Source organism: Salvia hispanica, chromosome 3, assembly GCF_029641045.1.
Source record: "Salvia hispanica isolate PSC_SH4W2 chromosome 3, Shi_PSC_v1, whole genome shotgun sequence".
NCBI classification, from domain to species: domain Eukaryota; kingdom Viridiplantae; phylum Streptophyta; class Magnoliopsida; order Lamiales; family Lamiaceae; genus Salvia; species Salvia hispanica.
The window spans coordinates 33507045-33526686 of NC_142694.1; the positions used below are offsets into that span (position 1 = coordinate 33507045).

At 36.7% G+C, this 19642-nt stretch overlaps 3 protein-coding genes across 10 annotated transcripts; 2 read left to right on the plus strand and 1 right to left on the minus strand.

Annotated features, from left to right (window-relative positions):
* Nucleotides 1-260: 260 nt before the first annotated feature.
* Nucleotides 261-5407, minus strand: LOC125211987 (splicing factor PWI domain-containing protein / RNA recognition motif (RRM)-containing protein). 6 transcript variants are annotated; one of them, XM_048111974.2, is made up of 8 exons: nucleotides 4983-5138; nucleotides 4622-4693; nucleotides 3588-3854; nucleotides 3282-3431; nucleotides 2536-2974; nucleotides 1770-2432; nucleotides 1114-1688; nucleotides 261-672 (listed from the first exon to the last, which is right to left on the minus strand). In XM_048111974.2, the coding sequence occupies exons 1-8, from the start codon at nucleotides 5004-5006 to the stop codon at nucleotides 421-423; spliced, it is 2442 nt and encodes an 813-aa protein (XP_047967931.1). In that variant the 5' UTR covers nucleotides 5007-5138; the 3' UTR covers nucleotides 261-420. The 6 variants fall into 6 exon arrangements, with proteins under 6 accessions (XP_047967931.1, XP_088924234.1, XP_047967934.1 ...); XM_089068108.1 differs by having other exon boundaries at nucleotides 4622-4777; XM_048111977.1 differs by having other exon boundaries at nucleotides 3588-3832; nucleotides 4983-5120.
* Nucleotides 5408-8386: 2979 nt separating this feature from the next.
* Nucleotides 8387-11092, plus strand: LOC125209814 (uncharacterized). The gene is made up of 2 exons (XM_048109395.1): nucleotides 8387-8804; nucleotides 10746-11092. The coding sequence occupies exons 1-2, from the start codon at nucleotides 8387-8389 to the stop codon at nucleotides 11090-11092; spliced, it is 765 nt and encodes a 254-aa protein (XP_047965352.1).
* Nucleotides 11093-11427: 335 nt separating this feature from the next.
* On the plus strand, nucleotides 11428-18688 carry LOC125211909 (ubiquitin-like-specific protease 1D). 3 transcript variants are annotated; one of them, XM_048111870.2, is made up of 14 exons: nucleotides 11428-11831; nucleotides 12161-12215; nucleotides 12378-12469; nucleotides 12569-12831; nucleotides 13675-13723; nucleotides 14304-14383; nucleotides 14516-14548; nucleotides 14643-14738; nucleotides 15470-15572; nucleotides 15998-16092; nucleotides 16768-16890; nucleotides 17853-17964; nucleotides 18162-18269; nucleotides 18359-18688. In XM_048111870.2, the coding sequence occupies exons 1-14, from the start codon at nucleotides 11526-11528 to the stop codon at nucleotides 18470-18472; spliced, it is 1629 nt and encodes a 542-aa protein (XP_047967827.1). In that variant the 5' UTR covers nucleotides 11428-11525; the 3' UTR covers nucleotides 18473-18688. The 3 variants fall into 3 exon arrangements, with proteins under 3 accessions (XP_047967827.1, XP_088922648.1, XP_088922649.1); XM_089066522.1 differs by having other exon boundaries at nucleotides 18162-18688; XM_089066523.1 differs by having other exon boundaries at nucleotides 14519-14548; nucleotides 18162-18688.
* The last annotated feature ends 954 nt before the right edge of the window (nucleotides 18689-19642 follow it).

Genomic DNA, 19642 nt, shown 5'->3' on the forward strand with positions numbered 1-19642 from the left:
CATTTCTCTGTGGCTGATTTTGGCTAATTTTGATATTTTCGCATAAATTTTGTTTTTCAATTTCAAATTGTTCAGGACATGGAATATTTGAAAGTCATGTCATCTGCTAATCAATCTCACAATTCTGCTGTTCAAAATATTGCTGTGAATGTCTTCAAATAACCAAATTCACTTCATTAAATCCCAACAAAAAACTAGGCTTATTTTACTGACTATAAAAGCATATTCAAATACAAAACCTGCATCAATCAAAGGCATAATGGTAAAAATATGCGAAGAGGCATAAGATGATTGAGAAACTGCATCAAAGGTAAAAAAAAATACAGAAAATTTGCAAATTACTCCATCTATCTCTAATATAAGGACAAATGGGAATATAAGTTTGATTAAACCAACACGTTATATTCGTCTTTAATTCACTCAGCCCCTGGGCTTCGGAGTCAGGCCAGTCTCTACCTTCTTGATCTCAAAGATAAGCATTCTCCACATCTTGAGTACAAACATTTCAGCTTCATCATCCAAGATAGTTTGGAGCCTCTCAAGCATCTCACCTGCCTCTACATGATCCTGAGTGCTAGAAACAATATAGTCCACAAGTGTGACCTCTTCCTCACCCAAAAAGTCTGTTATCTTCTTTGATACCCATGGTCTCATTCTTTCGTGCAGCACATTCTGTAAGGTACAAAGATAGGCTTCCTTAGAAACTATCATGCACATAACCTTACGTCATACAGTAACAGTAATAAGAATTCAATCATTCCCAAAATAATACTCCCTCCTCTGTCCCTTATAGGTGTGCTCAGTTTCTATTTTAGTCCGTTCACAAAAGTGTGCACTTTCCACTTTCGGAAACTACACCACCTTTACCTCCTTATATTTTAACCCCACTGTATCAAGTTATTTACACAAAAATCAAGCATGATCCGGTAATTAATACCAGACAAAACCTTAAAACACTCATACTATAATTCATTTTATCACAGCCTCACTGGTTTTCAACATTAAATCAAAACGAATAAAATGATAATTAGTTACTTCCCTCCAACCCCCAGAGGATATGATTAAGCAAAATGGAATATATCATAGCATCAAAGAGGCATATAGGGTAATCACCTGATCATAGATCGCCCAGTTGATCTCATAGGAGAACAGCTCATCTTTGGTCTTTGGGATAGTGTCAATCAATTGCTTAGCATCCAGAAGCTTCTGGTTTTCTGGGGTCTTTGTTTTATTTGATCTTTCTCTTTCAAAATGATCTCTTCTGCTCTCCTCACGGATGCTATTGTTCTCTTCCTCATGTCTATCACGGTTTCGCTGTCCAGATCTCTCATGAGAATGCCTACTTTTTTCTTTTTCTCCGTCAAGTTCTCTTGGATTAACAGTTGAAATACGCTTCACGAATTCTGCTGCGGCAGCCATATTGGATGATGGGGCTTCAGACATGGAAGATTGAATAGCTTCCTGTTCCTCAGTTGAGTAATCAATTGGAACTAGAGGTCTCATCTTCTTTTCCTTGTGTGCATCCTCATCCTCGTCCTCGTTAAAAAATGAAGGCACAGTAGCTCGCTTTCCCAACCCTGAAAGCCCGAAACCCAACTTTTTAGTTGGCACATTGTTATTTTGCCGAACATCTGAGGCAGAATTAGATGAATCACTGGTGCCATTCTGCAGAATCCCTTCAGCTGTAACTGGGAAAGGTATGTGTCAGTTCAAAGGTGGAGACCCCCATACTGAAATGCGATCATCAGTTAAGACAGAAGAATAAATACCTTCATAAGTCTCGGGACTTGGTTTGAGCTCAAAGGTCTGATCAGTAGGCTGGTTTTCAGCATTAATTTCATTTGGCAAGGTAGCTTTCTCAAATCCATTAGCTGGTGGAACACTTCCTGCTTTCTCAGCCTCCAGCTGTTTCTTCTGTTCTTCTTCAGCTCTTATTTTAGCTTCTGCAATTTCTTCCTCCTCTCTCACTCTGTCAGCCAGGTCCTCTTCCTTCTCCCTCTGTCTTCTTTTTCTCTCTTCATCGCTTACCTTGCATTTCCTCTTCTTTCCATATCCATCATCACCATCACGTTCTTGGTCCACAACTTCCCATTTCCTTTCATACGCCCTATCTTTCTCTCTTTCTCGCTCTCTCTTCCGCCAATGCTCCTTCTCTTTTTCTCTTGATTCCCACTCTTTTTCACGTGCTTTATACCTCCGTTCATCTTCGCGATTCCTATTTTCTCTATCCTTCTCCCTCTTTGCCCGATCATGCTCCCGCTCTCTCTCGTATCTTTCAAGTTCTCTTTCTCTTTCTCGTCTTGGGTCACGGTCTCGATCCCTGTACCTATCATGTCTTCTACTCTTATCGGGAGAACCTGTTCCAGCTCTATCCGGTTCACTAGAAGGTTTGCTCTCAGCAGTCTTATCATCCTCATTTTTGTCTTCTGTGTCTGCACAGTGAAGTTTAAGCATTTCATCATTGTCTGTAACAACTAATGTGACATGGAAATAAAACATCCCAGCAAGATTATCAGGTTTAACAGAATTACGTACCATTCTTCACCCCATCTTCTGATTCCCTGTCCTTTGACCCAGAAGGTTGCTCTGAGTTTGACTTTCCAGGTCCATCAATAAGTGTTTGTGGGGGTGGGGGTGGAGGAGGAAGTGGTTTGTTCTTAAGTCGTTCCTCTATCATACCTGTGAGCTTCTCAGAAGCATCACGATCTGCATCACGATCTGCATCAGTTACAAGGCCAAAACTTCCAGCATCCAAATTGTCCTTATTTATCTCACTGTTATCCTTTTTTGGTTCATCTGATGAAGGCTTTAGAGACTCTTCAGTCGACTTAACAACTTTTTCAGTATCAATGCTTGACTCTCTTTCTTCCTCTTTGTCAGAACCATCAGTTGCAGTTTCCTTGGCCTTAGAACCTTCGATCTTTTTGTCAACATAACGCTCAAGATATTTCCGAGTTGTTTGATTAACATTTAACTGCAGACCCATCAAGTTCATGATATATCAGCATAAGAATAAAAGTCCTTTTCAACTTTCATAGCTGGGAGGGATAGAAGACGCATAAGCATATGTATAACTAGTTAAACATCTGTAGCACATGAACTAAAACCCAGAAAATGTTGATGAGTCATAAAAAATTTCCAATTTTGGAGAGAAATATGTAGCATGGGGCATCAGCATCTTGCATGAAAATGGTGAAGGCTAAAACGACAAAGTTGAAGAAAAAATATCAACAATGAATAGAGGAAGACGTAATCTTTAATAGAAGGTAGTACAATCATACCAACAACTCCTGTCCATCAACTCTTAGCTTATTGAGTAGTCGCAATGCCCGAAGAACTCCTTCTGCAGACTCAAATTCACAAAATCCAAAACCTTTTAAAGTACCGGTGGGGTCTTGTGGACGTTTCCAATTCTTTACAGGCCCACAGAGCTTCAGAAAGTGTTAGAAGTTAGACTTGTTTGAGATAAATATCAAGCTATCTTATTCATTCAAACAAAATTCCATAAACTAATCATACATAAACAAAATGAATCCCACAAGAGAATACAATAGAAGAGAACAATATTTAAAGCTACTATATCAAACCTGCAGGAGAGACAACATGAAATCATTTTCCACGGTTGATGATATCTTCCCAACATAAACAGTTGTCTGTGGATCCTCTGAAGATGTGGCATTTGGTGTAATGGGTCTAACAACGGGAGGAACAATTGGACCACGAATTCCAATAACTGGAGGGCGTGCCAATGATGGCATAACACCAACCAATGGACGTGGAGGAAATGCTGGCCGAAGCATTTGTGCATAAGGAGAAGGATAATGAGGTACACCTGCATGAATAAGCCACAAAAACTAGGCAGAATGTCAGCAGCATGCTAAGAAAATTACATATCAACTGATTATAGATTGAATCAAGCATAAAAAGATCCAACAATATAAATCAATTGTTGTTACCAAAAATATCAAAGCAATAAGAGATTGCAGCACAGGCATGACAACACTCACCAGCTGAACATATAAACTGAAGGAACATCAAGAAAATAACATTGGGATTCACGAAACAGGAAATGCATGAATAGGGCATACCTTAAGCATTGACTTGCAAACAGAAGGCACGACAAAACTACCCAATTGGAGGCACTATAGGTGAATGTTTAATTTGAGAAGTGAGATGACCAAACCAAATTTTCACTCAAGCTAACACATTTCAGATATAAAACTAGCATTTAATGGTATAGAACCTTAATCACGCAAATCATAACAAATCACATAGGAAGCTTGTATGGTTAGGAGGATTGTGATACCTTGAATGAGAGGCATAGCTGCACTCAACTGTTATCATAGTATGCTGTCGGCAATTAAAAAATTAATATCCCGTAAAAGGGTTTAAACAGTCTTATCACTACAATAACAGACCATTCAGTGAGCAGCAAAACCATAACAATTTTGAGATTGGAATGGAAAATAATTTTTTTCAGCCTATACATTAACTTTTAAAAATCCTATGTGTTTCCTTATTCTATAGCATTGGACTCACAAGTATGACTGTACATTCTATTAGAAATATATGCAGTAGAAATCAAAGAAATCAAGCAAATAAAAAAAAAATGCGTGCATACCAACAAAAAGGAGTTGAAGTGTGAGGGACATGAAGCCTTCCAACCTTTCCAACCGTAATCAATCACGAGACACTGTAGAGAAAACATCCCGTCATCGATACCCCTAATCTGGCTAACATGTACCCCTCTATATCCCTTATGCCTGGTATGTTTTTTCTGTTAACAGATTGTAAGATACTAGTGTACAACCTAGGATGCATAAAGCATAAAGCTTGTGATTCGGCGAATAGCCCAGTTTTTATTAGTACAAATTAAAGGCAGATCCTCTAAAATCCATAAGAAAGTGGGATTAAAGCGCACGCACAAACACAAGTCATATATCCAGAGACAGATTTAATCGGAAGTAGAGAGAAAAACCCACCCGGAGGCATGGCAGAGTAGCCATTCGACATAGGTGGCCCGTATCTCATAGGCTGCCCGGCGATGACGTAAGGAGGCGGTACCACTCCCGGTGGTGGAACGGCAGGAGCTTGATACGGAACATGTGAGAATTGCGGGGCAGGGGCGCCGGTAGGCAATGAAAATAGAGTCCCAGGCCCAGCAGGGCGGAAGGAGGGCTGCATAAGAGGGCCGGTAGGGGCAGGGGTAGGGTTTGGAAGCGATATGGAAGATGGATCGGGTTGGGCAGGTCGAGATTCGGGTTCAGGATTGTGGCCGGCGGATGGCGTTGAACTTGAATCCGCCATTGGAATTGGAAGATGATTTTTTCAGTTCTACTGAGATTTCTGAGCCCTAATTTTGGGTTTTGTGGTGCGCTCAAAATTTAATTTTTAATCTACTGCCGGCTCTCGTCTAGGGTGTTCATCGTTTAACGAATGCAGAATTTAGATCATCTCCAATCATACCCCAAAAATATGTTTTAGTGTAGAAATATTCTTATACTATACACTAAACTTAAATTAATTTTTTATGGTCTTTGTGAAACAACACCAAATATGATGTTACTGTAAAAATTTCATGAGACAAAAACTCAAAAATGGTGTGAATTTTAAATTTTGTGTAAATGGTTGGAGTAAAACTATTTTTAAGTGTAACTTATCCTCATAAATGGGAGATGGCCTTAGTACTGGATTTATCTAGTCAAAAGGATTTTGGTTTATTTTAAAATTTGTCATTTAACTTTATTTCTGTATTTTAATATCAGATTTAATTTTATAAAATTAAGTTTAAATTTAAGATTTTTAAATATTAATAAATTATATTAAATTAAAATTTTAATTATTTTGAATACATAAATCTTAAAATTAATTATTTTTGAATTAAATTATTGTAATAATATCATATTCAAAAAGTGAAAATTGTGTAGGGACGAAATTATCCAGCCCCAAAAAAGACATTTTCAGTTGAAAAAAGTAAAAAGGATCGACTTTGAAATAAACTCTTAGTCCAGGAACTACTGTAGATATTTTTAAAGTCTAGAGACTGTTGGTGAGATAAACTCATGGTTCATGGATATTTTTTTTAGTTCACTCGAAATACTACTCCACACAAATCATTTCCCATTAATTATCACTATTTTTGTTTAGAGTGAACTACAATAATAGTCCATGGACTATGCGTTTATCTCGCCAATGAACCCTGAACTTTAAAAATATCCTCAGACAACCATGGACTAAGCGTTTATCTCGAAAATGGTCCTTTTTCACTGTTTCGTGGCGAAAATACCATTTTGGGGGATTTTGGGAGGTTTGGGCAATCTGGTCTTTTTATATTTTAAATCTGATATTATTTTTGTGATGTACTCCCTCCGTCCCAGAAGTTGGCACACTTTCCTTTTTAGTTTGTCCCACAAAAGATGTCACATTTCCCTTTTTGGAAAAAGTTCTCTCTCACATGAATATAAAAATTATATTTTCTCTCTCCATTTAACATACAAAACAAAACCTCCTAAAATCCCGTGCCATTTTCAAAGTATGCCAACTTCTCTGGGACGGAGGGAGTACTAAATATGATATTATTTCAAAATTATCATTCTTCTTTCCTTTTGTCATCCTTCACTTTGTTTCTTTATTTTAATATTAGATTTACTTTTATAAAATTAATTTTAAATTTTGAATTTTAAATATCAATAAATTTTTTTAATTATTAAAATTACTATTAAACAACAAATTAATAGTTTTAATCAATATTTGATAGTGTCTAATATTTAATCAATAAGGTACGCTGCCGCCTTAGTTTTAATCAATAATTAATAGTTTTAATCATAAATAAATCATATAACACAATTTATTATGAAATAAATATGCATCTAATGTATAGGAGAATTTGACTAAACATATTATGAATTTGACTAAAAATTTGATATAGAAGAATTTTTGTTGAAATTTTCTAGTTAATTTTGATTCTTTTCAAATTAATAAACGAAAATTATATTTCTTACATTAGATGCATATTTATTCGGAATAAATCGTGTTATATGATCTATTTATGATTAAAACTAAGGTGTCGCCGTACCTTATTGATTAAATATTAGACACTATCAAATATTGATTAAAACTATTAATCTGTTATTTAACACTAGTAATTTTAATAATTAAAAAAAAATTATTGATATTTAAGAATCGAAATTTAAAATTTAATTTTATAAAATTAAATCTAATATTGAAATAAAGAAACAAAGTGAAGGATGGCAAAATGGAAGAAGAATGATAATTTTGAAATAATATCAGATTTAGTATATAACTGAAATAATATCAGATTTAAAATGTAAAAAGACAAAATTGCCCAAACCTCCCAAAACCTCCCAAATGGGTATTTTCGTCACGAAACAGTGAAAAATGACCATTTTCGAGATAAAGACTTAGTCCAGGGTTGTTTGGGGATATTTTTAAAGTCCATGGTTCACTGGCGAGATAAACGCATAGTCCAGGGGCTATTTTTGTAGTTCACTCTTTTGTTTAATATGTCCGAAATCTTTGTTGCATTTACTATTTTTGATAATAAATCTTATGTTTCATTAACTCATTTTCATCCACGTTTTATTATAAAGCTAAAATGTATATAAAAATCATGTTCTACTAACTTTTTCAATCATTTTTTTATTACATTTCTTGAAACTCGAACCGGTCAACTTGTACCAAATATTGGCATACGGGAGGAGTTAAAATTAAATGAAAATCACCATATCATTAACTTTTGTGTTTCCTCGTAACTACTCCGTATCATTTTTTTTCCATTTTCATTTGTCTATAAAAATTAATCTTGATTTTCTTATACTGCAAAATTGCTCTTAATACATTACCTCTCATTCTCTGGACTCTTCAATAGTACTTCCTCCGTTTCACGATAGTTTGGCCCATCACATCCAACCCTGCCTTCATGCAAGATGATGTTGGCAATATTTTTCTCATTTAAAGGCTTTAGTTTATTATTTATGAATCATCTACTATACAATTTCATTTAACTTTTCTCTTAGAGCATCCACAATGGGTGCACGATTTCACGTCCTATCGCCCGAGATCAGGATCGGGCATCATCGGGCACCCATTGCAAGAGTCGGGCGCGCCCGACGAAGACCGACCAATCTCTCGCCCGATCCATCCGGCGTGAGATCAGGCACCCATTACAGCGTCACGCCCGATGACGCGGACGCCCGATCGACGCGTTTTTCCTTTTTTTCCAATCTATAAATATACCTTAATTTCACTCATTTTTCACAAAACTCTCACACATCTCTCAAATCTCTCTCCATCGCAATATCTCTCTTTCACTCACTTTTCCAAAATGTTTCTCGGGGAAGAAATGGTTCGGGCTATGGAATGCGCAATGTTTGCTTTCGGGAACCAGATTCTCGCAGGTATTCGTGCAATACAAGAGCAAAAGCAAGCCGAACAGCAGGCCAAAGAGCAGGTCCCGAGGCCCATCCGCCCATGGACATCCGTCCGTCGAGAGCATGGCCTAGCTCATCAACGTCTGTTTGAGGACTACTTCACCGATGAGCCCCGGTGGGGACCGACGTTTTTTGCCGACGGTTTAGGATGCGACGAGAACTATTTCTCCAGATTGTTCACGCGATGGAGGCACGCGACGTGTACTTCCAGCAGCGGGAAGATGCGACCACAGAAAGGGTCTATCCCCGCTGATGACGTGCACGGTTGCGCTTCGTCAGTTGGCATACGGCACTATGACGGACATGTTCGACGAGTATCTTCACGTCGGGGATACAACTGGCCGAGAGTGTCTGGTAAAATTTTGTGAGGGCGTTATTGACGCCTTCGGCGCCACATATTTGCGCAAGCCAAATGCCCAAGATTGCCAAAACCTGATATGGATGCACGATACAGTGCACGGCTTTCCTGGAATGTTAGGGAGTATTGATTGTATGCACTGAGAGTGGAAGAATTGTCCTGCAGCGTGGAGAGGCCAATTCACCAGTGGGTATAAGGGTACCCACCCGACGATGATCCTTGAAGCCATCGTTGACCACAATATTTGGATTTGGCATGCTCACTTTGGCGTGGCGGGGTCAAACAACGACGTCCATGTGCTAAACTCGCCGAGTCTCTTCACCAAGTAATGCAATGGCAGCGGTCCGGTTATCAAGTTCACTGCCAACGGACGGCAGCATCATATGGGGTACTACTTAGCCGACGGCATTTACCCGGGATGGCCAATTTTCTTAAAGACGATCTCGATCTCCTGCCTAACGGATTCCAGGGAAGAGTTTTTTGCATCGCGCCAAGTGTTGGGGTTTGGTGCCCTTGCACAACGGAAGACATGCATAAACAAATAAATCAGATCTACAAATCTATTTGACCGATTATGGGATTAATTATCTACTTGCATACAAGAATGCACATAAATCATGCTTAAGGAATTAAAACCCTAATTCATGATATTCTACGGTTTAGGATTACCGATCTGATTCTCCAAAGAATCGTGATTGCTTGCGCCTTCTCCACGTGATGATATTCGTACTCAACCATGAACCTTCTAATCTGTATCCCGAACTCAGAATCTGCCCTTTGGGTGGGCAAAGCTTGTCAGAATCGAAAAAGGCTTGATTAGAAAGAAGACAAAACTTCAGCACAGAACTGAGAAAAGCGTTCACTCTAGAGAGGGGAGAACGAAATTTATGTGTTAAATCACATTAAATCTCCTTTCTAATCTCCTTTTATATTGAGTTATGATGGGTCAAATTAGGGATCCATGGAGGTTGGACTTTAGCCAAATCTGTTGGACTTTTACTAATAAAATTGAGCCCCAATTTAATACAAGTCCAACATAATATTATTATCAGCCACAACAGTAAAACAATATTGACTGCCCGTCCAATCCCAAAATTACGAGTAATCTGGGCTTTACCTCTTTAATTTACTATTTCTCGTGTTTAAGATATAAATACTCATTAATTAATTTAAGTCTACTATTTGACTTTAATTAATTAAAATCTTTTTCCACGAGTTGTCTAGTTCAAAATCTTTATTTATTATTCTGGAATAAATTCTAACCGGCCGGGTTTCAGAATAATAAAACCTTTTTCGAACACTCTTGAGGATATTATCAAACTGGACTCACCCAGCACACGATTCATTGCAATAACAATACTAGCACCTCTAGACATTGATCACCACTACCCAAGATATCAGGATTCTTGGATTGCGAAACCATATGATAAATCAAAGTAGTGCATAATCAATATCGTATGCTCAATGTTATATCAACAATGATTAAGAAATAACAATCACCGACACCCGTCTTTCAGTAAATAGCAAGAAAGATTTATCTCAACTGTTAGATCCTTCAGTGATATACCACACCAGTGTCGTTTATTTCTTAATGTGAGGAAACATGCAGACTAACACTGCAACCTTTCACGATAGGTAGCCAAAGTCTATCTAAGTTGTGAAATTCTATTTCTTTTCTACAAAGAACCGACTACGTTGCCTTCTGTGAACGTCGTTCACGACCAGTCTACTATGCAGAAGAATCAGACTTATTTGCTTCTTATACATTTAAATGTTTGAGAAACATCTTATAAATGTACAAGCAAACAACAATGCGATAAAATTACTTCTTCTCGCATTGGGTTAAAAGTGGATTGTAGAATATATTGAATACAAGCAATTCTATCCGTGCAACATGCTCGAAATATGCTTTTCAGTATACCACTCCTAACACCAAGAAGCTGCACGGAAGGACGTGGAGCGAGGATTCAGTGTGCTTCAAGCGCGTTGGGGAATAGTGAAAGGCTCGGCTCGTTCCTGGTATATGCATCATATCGTCAATGTCATGTACGCGTGCATCATCTTGCACAACATGATTATTCACGATGAAGGTCGTGCAACTAGCGATTGGTCCGACGATAAAGCCACTTCGAGCGCAAGTCATGCAACCCCGCCGGTCGTTCAAGGTTTACCCTATGGAGTCAACGAGAGATTACAAGCTCAAAAGAGCATGCGCAATCAACAAGCTCATCTTCAACTCATGAACGACATGATTGAAGAAGTCTGGACACGTAATGGTCGTTGAAATTGTACCTCTTTCGTAATTTTTTTTATAAAAAAAATAAGTAATGTATGTTTTTTGTTAGTTCTTTACTTTGGAGTCTAATTTTGCTATTTATAATTGATAAACATAAAAATATAAAAATAAAATTGAAATGAGAAATGGATAATAGATATGTTATCCACTAGGGCTCCATTATTGTAGAAAGATAGAATATGCTGACCTGACAACCATTATGGCTTTCACTAGGGTACTCACTGTGGATGGATGTGGATGCTCTTAGTTACGCATTAAAACTCCTATTTATTATTGTGATTTGCCAATATTGAATAATATTAATAGGAGTGGGAAAAAAAATTGAAATAGAAACCCCAAACGCTGAGCTGTGATTTGCGGGTTTGGCCCTGAGACTGAGAGCCGAGGAGGAGAGAACCGGCAGTTGCAGACTTCTGAATGCATGGCTCGGGAAGGAGAGAGAAAGAGGAAAGCAGGTATAGAACTCGACTTCGATAAGCTACTTCCTAGAGACGATGAGCCTCCTCCGGAGTTGCTGATTCAGGAGAAGTCGATGCCGCTGGCGGAGGCGGAACCGAGGTCCGACAATTATATCAGGAATCTCCCCGATAAAGAGCTCAAAGAGAGGATTACGAGGAACACGAATTTCGCAAACGCAAATGCGACTATATTGTCCGACGGCGGCGCCAAATTGAGAGCTATCGTTAATAGGATGGAAGCGGAATTGGCGCGCAGAAGTCTTGACAAGGTTGGATTTTTATCTTCGTCATTGTTTGTCATAACTCAAACTATTGGTTATGAGTTGAGTTTGGTCATACCACATTATTGGACTGTTCTCGACTAGGAATTGCCAGGAAGAAAATCTCTATTTGCCCATATTTCATCAAAATGTACTAGTAACATTATGCTGTGGCATTCTGTTCAAGTGATTTCTTCATGATGAATTATTGGGCAAATCATATCCAATGCTTTACATCTGAATCTCCTAAACTGCTGCAAAAATCTGGTTTCTTGACGTTAAAATGTCTTGCATTACAATGGGATTGATCATGTATTTGTGGTGATATTTCTTTTCAGGATAACCTCAAATGCAACAAGTCGATAACATTAGTTGATGAGTCTACTTGTAATGGTGAGGTTGCATCACTCTGTACAAAGTAGATGTTTTTGTACCTGTTGGTTTTGTTTTCCCTCTTCTATTTCCTTCCTGTTGATCTTGTTCAGTGTTTGTATTTTCACCTGTGTGTAACTCTCAGTTAAACACATGGTGATTAAAGCCTATTGTGTTTTGTAGGTGCCATGGATGACTTATCTCATACACGAGCTCCACCATCTGAACCTGCTTCAGAATTTAGTAAGCATTTCTGCAGCAAGTTAGACAATGAAGTATGCATTTTATAAGCTATTTACTTGCTTTTCCTGTTTACTCAATGAGATAACGTGGTGTCAGATCCCCTTCAATTTTTCCTTTTCCTTCTCAACCAGAATGCAAACAGGAGTTTCAGAGCCGAATTATCTACTTTGAATCAATCTGATCAGAAAAATATCCAAGAGCACAAGCCATTTTTAGCTCAGATAACACAGAAGAAAGGTTTATCATCAAGACAAACACCTTTTAAAACTGCAAATTTTCTTTCAGCAAATATTGGTAACCAGCAGCAAACCAATGGTGAGAAACGAGGAAGCCATGCTTCTAATTCTTCATCTCATCCGTCTAACAAAGATGTTTCTTGTCGTTCAGCAAGAAAGTAAGTAAAGCTGTGCTAAATTTTTGGCAGAACAATTCAGATTATGATTAATCTTTTCAGTCATGCTAACTGCAACTACTGCATATATCTTTGAAGGTCATTTAAACCTGTAACCTCTTGTTCTATTGTGTTGAAATGCTTGTTCTATTGTATTGGAAATGCTTGTTTATCTCTGCCATCCCCCCTCTACAGCTACTCATCATAATGCATCAGCATTTTTGTGAGTGTGCCTTTCCAGTTGTAACTGATGATCTGACCCATATTTGTTACTCCCGCCCTCCGCGAAATGTTGTCTACATTTAACTCGGCACTAGTTTTAAGAAATGTGATGAAAAGTGATAGGAAAAAGTTAGTTGAATGTGGGTTCCACATTTATATATTAGTTTTATAATAGAATGTGAGTGTAATGTGTTAGTGGAAAGTGGGCTTCATTTACCAAAAATGGAAAAAAAGCAAAATGGACAACATTTTGCGGACGGACCAAAATGGTAAAAGTGGACAACATTTCATGGGAGTAATAAATAGATATGGTACTAGCCACCTACTGGTCGTCCCCTCATCCCATTCTATTGCTAGTTTTCTGTTTACTCGACTGCATCGCTCCTGCACTTTTCTTTATTTGTTCTTAAGGGGATTCATCAGTGTTACTTGTGCTGTGGAAATTCCTACCTCTAATGGCTGATCCCTCTACTGTGTCTCTGAGTCCAAAGTCTGATATTTGATTTACTTGTCTCTCCCTCAGACTCTTTAGAATCTATATAAAAATATACTTATTTAACAGAAAAAGCAACACATTTTACATGATGATTACATATTCTTGACATTTTTTTTTTCTGTTTTTAGGAAAAGTAGTATTCCTAGTCCGCGTCTACATAACACCAGAAGGAGCATGGTAAGTTCACTTAGTTTTGAGTTGAATTTTCATGTACCCCTTTGTCCAACTTTTCTATCTCTCTTCTCTCTCTCTCAGTGTCTGCTAACAGTAAACTTATATCTGCAATCTTTCTTGGGTGGTGCACTAAACCTTTGAGATGATAAATTCTAAGGCAGCCTGCAGCTATGGAGATCTGTTAATAGAACTAAATAATTATTTAAAAGGGGACTATAGCATTCACATCTTGGGATGTCTGGAGTTGAGCCATTAGTCAAGTTATCCATGATAAAGAGATTGTTATGGAACAACATTGCTGGAAAATATGTTTAGAAATTGATGAGTATGTCCAAACTCCTATCTATCTAAAATTGTAGCGCCAATATAGTTAGTGCTTTTCTCCTGTATCTGTTCTGTTATTTGTAATTGTGCACTTCTCTGTGTTGCCTTTCTAGTTTTTATATGCCTTTTTCTTGTTCAAGTATATTCTGTGCCCATAGTTTTGTTTATAGTGGTGCAGTGTTGTATATTATGTTTTTCAGCTGTTACTGTTAATCAACTCATGAAGGTGACAACTAACAACCCAACATAAAATTTTCAGCGGAGAGCTTTTGTTCTAGTAGATGAGGAGGATGAACTTGAGGTCGATGTAGTAGATGAAACAGACCAAGTGGGTCAAAGGTATAGTATAGATCCTTGAACAATCTAGAGCAAGACTGTAACCGTGGTGTCTGCTTTCAGGGATAAAGTTGTGAGATGCTTTGTGTAGTTGGGATCAGAACTTACTTATTCCTTCCTCTTAATTTGTTTCAGCAGCAAAGATGCCTGTATATACTACCCATCAAGGTACCATCATACTGCAATATGTATCACGGAATACTGGATTTTTCTTTGATAAAGTTCCTTCTTATGCATCCTACATTACTGTTTATTAAAATAGGGATGATCCTGAAGCCATCGAAATTTGTTACTTGGACATGGAATGTCTGACTCCGGAGTCTTATTTGTCATCACCAATCATGAACTTTTACATTCGGTAAGCTCAATAAAGGTTGTTAGTTATTCTACTTCTTTATCGTCAATATGTATGTGAGTCATGTGACCATCACTTTTATTACTGATAGTAATCCACTTTATGGATTGCTAGCAACTTTGTAATTTACATTTCATTTCCTAATATAGTGAAGAAACATGAGCTTGTAGTTTTAGTTTCGTTTGTTCTAACACTGCATTCTTTGAGTTGTATACAAGCTTGGTTCACACTAAGTCCTCCAGCAATATGAATATAATCTGGATACTGACCTGCCATCCTAAGCTAAGACTATTAATTATCAATGCTATGATTATCTTGGACCATTTTGGAAAAAAGAAGAGAAAAAAAAAGTGGTGGTTCGGTTTGGTTGTTATTTTGTTGCTAAAGTGCTAGTTCGTTCACGTAACTTATGCCATAATTTAAGTTATCTTTATGGCTTTCACCCTTAATCAGTTGTCCGTGTTTGTCTTCATGGTCTTACTTATTCATAAGATAATGATTTAATCCTATTTCAACCAAAGTGAAAAGCACTAATTAGTGCTCATCTTGTGGGAGACTCACTTATGAAGAATTTCTCTGCAAAAATGAAGAAAATATTTGTAGTTGTCCTATCATTCTCTAAACTCTTTCCTTAGGACACTTCAATTGCATGCTAGCTTTTTATCACTAGAAACTGCAGGTTTGTTGCTAAAAATTTATAATGAGATAGTTACTAACTGATATACTTTGTTTAGATATTTGCAGAAACCAACACCCCCAAGTGCTAGAAGAAAAGACAATTATCATATGTTTAACACTTACTTCTACGAGAAGTTGAAACAGGATGTTCTGTCGAAGGTAGCTTCTGACACTCTTGGAGCACTCCTCTCTTTGGAGCCGGACAACCAATTTTATCCTAGTTATGTAAATAGAATCTTCTGATATTCAAGAAACAAGAAATGCGCCAATGTCATATTGTCATTTACAATGGATTGCTTGTCTAGTGTCTCTCTGAGAGTTTGAAAGAGTTTTACTATGAGAGGCATGGACACATTCCTTTTTTAGAATTTGATGTTCTTGTCAACCTCAAAATCATGCTGATCTTTATGACTGCTGTAGAATATTTCATATGTACTATAAGTCAAATCCCTTCAAATGAAAAGCAGAAACTGGTCCTTTTGTATATCCTATTTGCAATATACAGTAACTTATATTGTTTGTTTTTAGTTAATTAGTGTATTTATAAGTTTTTGGCCTACTTAGTATTTTTTTCCCCGATGCAGGCTGATAGAGAAGATCTATTTTTGAAGTTCAGAAGGTGGTGGAAAGGTGTGAATATATTCGAGAAAGCATACATTTTCCTCCCAATTCATGAAAAGTAAGCAGTAAGATCAATTGTTATGATGTCAAGCTACCCTTGGAAGTAGTTTTTTTTTCTCTTTTATATCAGTTGGATGAACTATGACCTCTGCTTTTGTGCATAACATACTACCATGGCAGTGATTCCCTGATATACACATGTAGGTTGGTCTCATTGATATTTCCTTACATGATGTGTTAGGTCGCCGACCCCTTTTGGAGAGAGAATTAATCTTTAACCAGGAGCAAGACAATAACGCAACAAAAATATCAATGCCTAAAGTTAAACTAATATATAGGAAAAAATGTTAATTTTTTATTAAATAATTGAATCAGCTTTCTGTGTTTCTTTATTTAGAAATTGGGGTAATTGGGGTGATAATTACATGAGTACTATACCAAGTTTAGTAAGCTGTAATATGAGGCCTTTTGTTTCAAGCTTTAAGACAGGTCAATTTATACTGATAAGAAGTAGATGCTACCCCCAGAACTTCAGAGTCATATGAACATCTGCATTTCATCCATAATTCCATATACATCGATATATTTCCATTCTAGTCCTTTGCATTACATCCGTGAGTCGACATTCCATGTCAAGTATTTGGTGAAACTTATCAGATCTTCTTTTGTAACCTCATTTTGAATTGCCAGACTAGCTCACTGACTATATTTTGCATTATCTCATTTCCGGCAGCTGTCATTGGAGTTTGATTATTATATCCATGCCAAATAAAGAAGATGAATCAGGGCCAATTATACTACATTTGGATTCTTTAGGACTTCATTGCAGCAAGTCAATTTTCAGTAATATTAAGAGGTAAGTAAATTTTTGTTCTTGGTTATGTTGCAAGACAAACACTATTTACTGGTCACTGAAACTGCTTTTAGATAATGCTCCTCTACTACAGAGGGACAGAGGGAGTAAAAATTTGATAGTTTGCTAAAAGACTGCCAAAGTGTGTATATCGTATAGCAGATACCTTACAATGTGTTATGGGATATTAATTATTAACTCTGATATCATACTGGGAGAATACTACACGATTGTTTCACTCTAAGTTGGTGCATAGGTTTCTTTTTGTTTTTTCTTAAAGTAGAATATACAATAATATTGAACTTGTCCTTGATATTTGACGAGAAGTTGTAATGTTTGATGCGATACCAGGAACCTTGTCCCTCTTCTAAAATTTAACCACAAGACTGACAAGGAGGGAGTATATTTTTATAGTATATCATATGATTGGTCTTTGAGACTGTCTAAACATTTTAGATTCCATTGGCACTCAGAAATTTTTACTTGTACATGGTCCCTGAAGTGGTAGTATAGTTAAATTGGGTCTGTATGGAAACTATCGCTTTGTGCCTTCAATATGGGTGTACACTGACTATTCTAATAAATTACAGATGCTCAACTTGGTTTTTCTCATCTGAATTTTTTGACCTCATACGGCTCTCTTATAAATATTAGTAGTATTTACTTCCTTAGTTGTAGGAGACTAGGAGCATATTAAGTATCACCAGCTAATAAGTTGAATACTTAGCATGTGTTTTATGCATTGGCAAAAGTCTACTGCTTATGCATAGTTGTCTATTATCTGAACACTAGAGAATGAATTGTCATTGTCATTATCATAAATTGTCACTTTGATCAGGCTGTTTGGTTGGCTTGCTGTATGCCACTTGAACTGTTGCCCCAAGTCATCTAAATCAAGTTATTCAATTGATTGCTCATGCAAATTTATTTGTTTTCAAATGTGGCCATGATTTGTTATCCGACAGCTTTCTAGTAGAAGAGTGGAAGTTTCTGAAAAAAGAAGAAGTGCTGCAACTGCCCTTTGCAGAGAATATCTGGAACAGGCTCTCTCGAAGAATTGAAGACAGAGTTATTGAGGTATACTTCTTCCTTTGAAAGAAATTCTGTTTAATCATTTCCTAATGTGAAGAAAACTGTTAAGCTAAAGGTGTTGAGAAGAGAGTGAAGTGTAACTTAGTTTGGCGAATGTATGCAAATATGAATTATGAAAGCGAAGATACTGTACCACGGCCTGCTTGCGTTTATTTAACTAAGACAACTGCCTTGTGAAACAGGTGCCTCAGCAACAGAATGTATACGACTGTGGTCTTTTTGTTCTATTCTTTATAGAACGATTCATTGGTGATGCGCCTGAATGTCTGAAAAAGCGGGACTTGGATATGGTACTTGTTTCCATTTTACTAATATTTTCAGTTTTCTTTATGTTTGTGGTTATTTTTGGTTACCTCTGCGCATTCTTATCCATTATCAGTTCGGAAAGCAATGGTTCAGACCTGAGGAAGCTTCAAGTCTGAGAAGGAGAATTCGCAATTTACTGAGGGAAGAGTTCAAGAAAGCAGACGAAAAGCCGTGTACAGTAGATTGAAGGATGAAGTGAATATTGATACATTCAAGCAGACAGATTTTGAAACGACTTTTGTACAGGATTCTTACAGACATGACGAGTTAGAAGTGAACTCTGAGCTACATTTTAGAACAAATGGAGTTAGTATGGAGGATTTTTTTGGTGTATATTGATGGAAACTACTCCACAATGTAAAGATCGACAGCTATCAATCTTTAAAATGGGAAGTTGAGTTTACGTCGTGTTCTTACTAGTTACACGTATTAGACCTTACTTGTTACATGTCTTACTTTCATTTCTATGTATAATTTACATACGCGTGTTCTCAATGCTAGTAGACTAGTAGTACTATATATCTTTTTTATTAATTTTATTTTATAAAATATGAATTTCATCATACAATTATTAGTACTAGTATTTACTAGCTAGTCCTTGTTTTATCATTTAATAATATGATTTTGGTAATATTACTATTTAACTCATTTGTGCGTAAAGATGTAACCTAAATAGAAGATTGCAACTCAAACTCCCAAATAGTCTGGATTAAATACAACCTAATTTAAGAAAATACATGGAAACAATTTTAAAAATGGATTGGAGTTTGTTCACCAAAGAATTAAATATTGAAGTGGGTAGGTGGTTGGACTAATCGAGTCGGGCCTCTATAGTATTGGGCCTTAGAGACCAAGTTCAAATCACCCACTAATGTTTTTTCACTTTTTGGATAACTGTGTCGTGGCCCATAAGATAGTAAGTATTAGTAATATGGAGGAGTATTAAATTTATAAGATACTTTTGCCGGCGAACTATAATCTAATCATAATAAATCTCATTTTCTATTTTCTATTTTCTAATCTCCCAATTGCAGTATTAAGAAGACGTTTTAAGGCTTGATTAGTAGTCCATCAACTAATTATACTTATGAGAATGGATTACAAGTAAATTTAGGATTTATATATGGCATAAAGTGAATTCGTGAGAAACGAAGTGTTATGATGAGATAAGAACAAAAGAAGTTGGAATGTAGAAATAAATAGAGTGTCTGTCCGCATCAATCAGCCGTCTGGTTTAGTACTCCGTTAAAGAGAAGGGGTCAAATTAAGTAGTAAGTAGTAGTAATATAAAGAGAGATGATTTTAAAAAAAATACTGTAAAATATAATACTAGTATGTGCAGGAAATAGTGATTGTT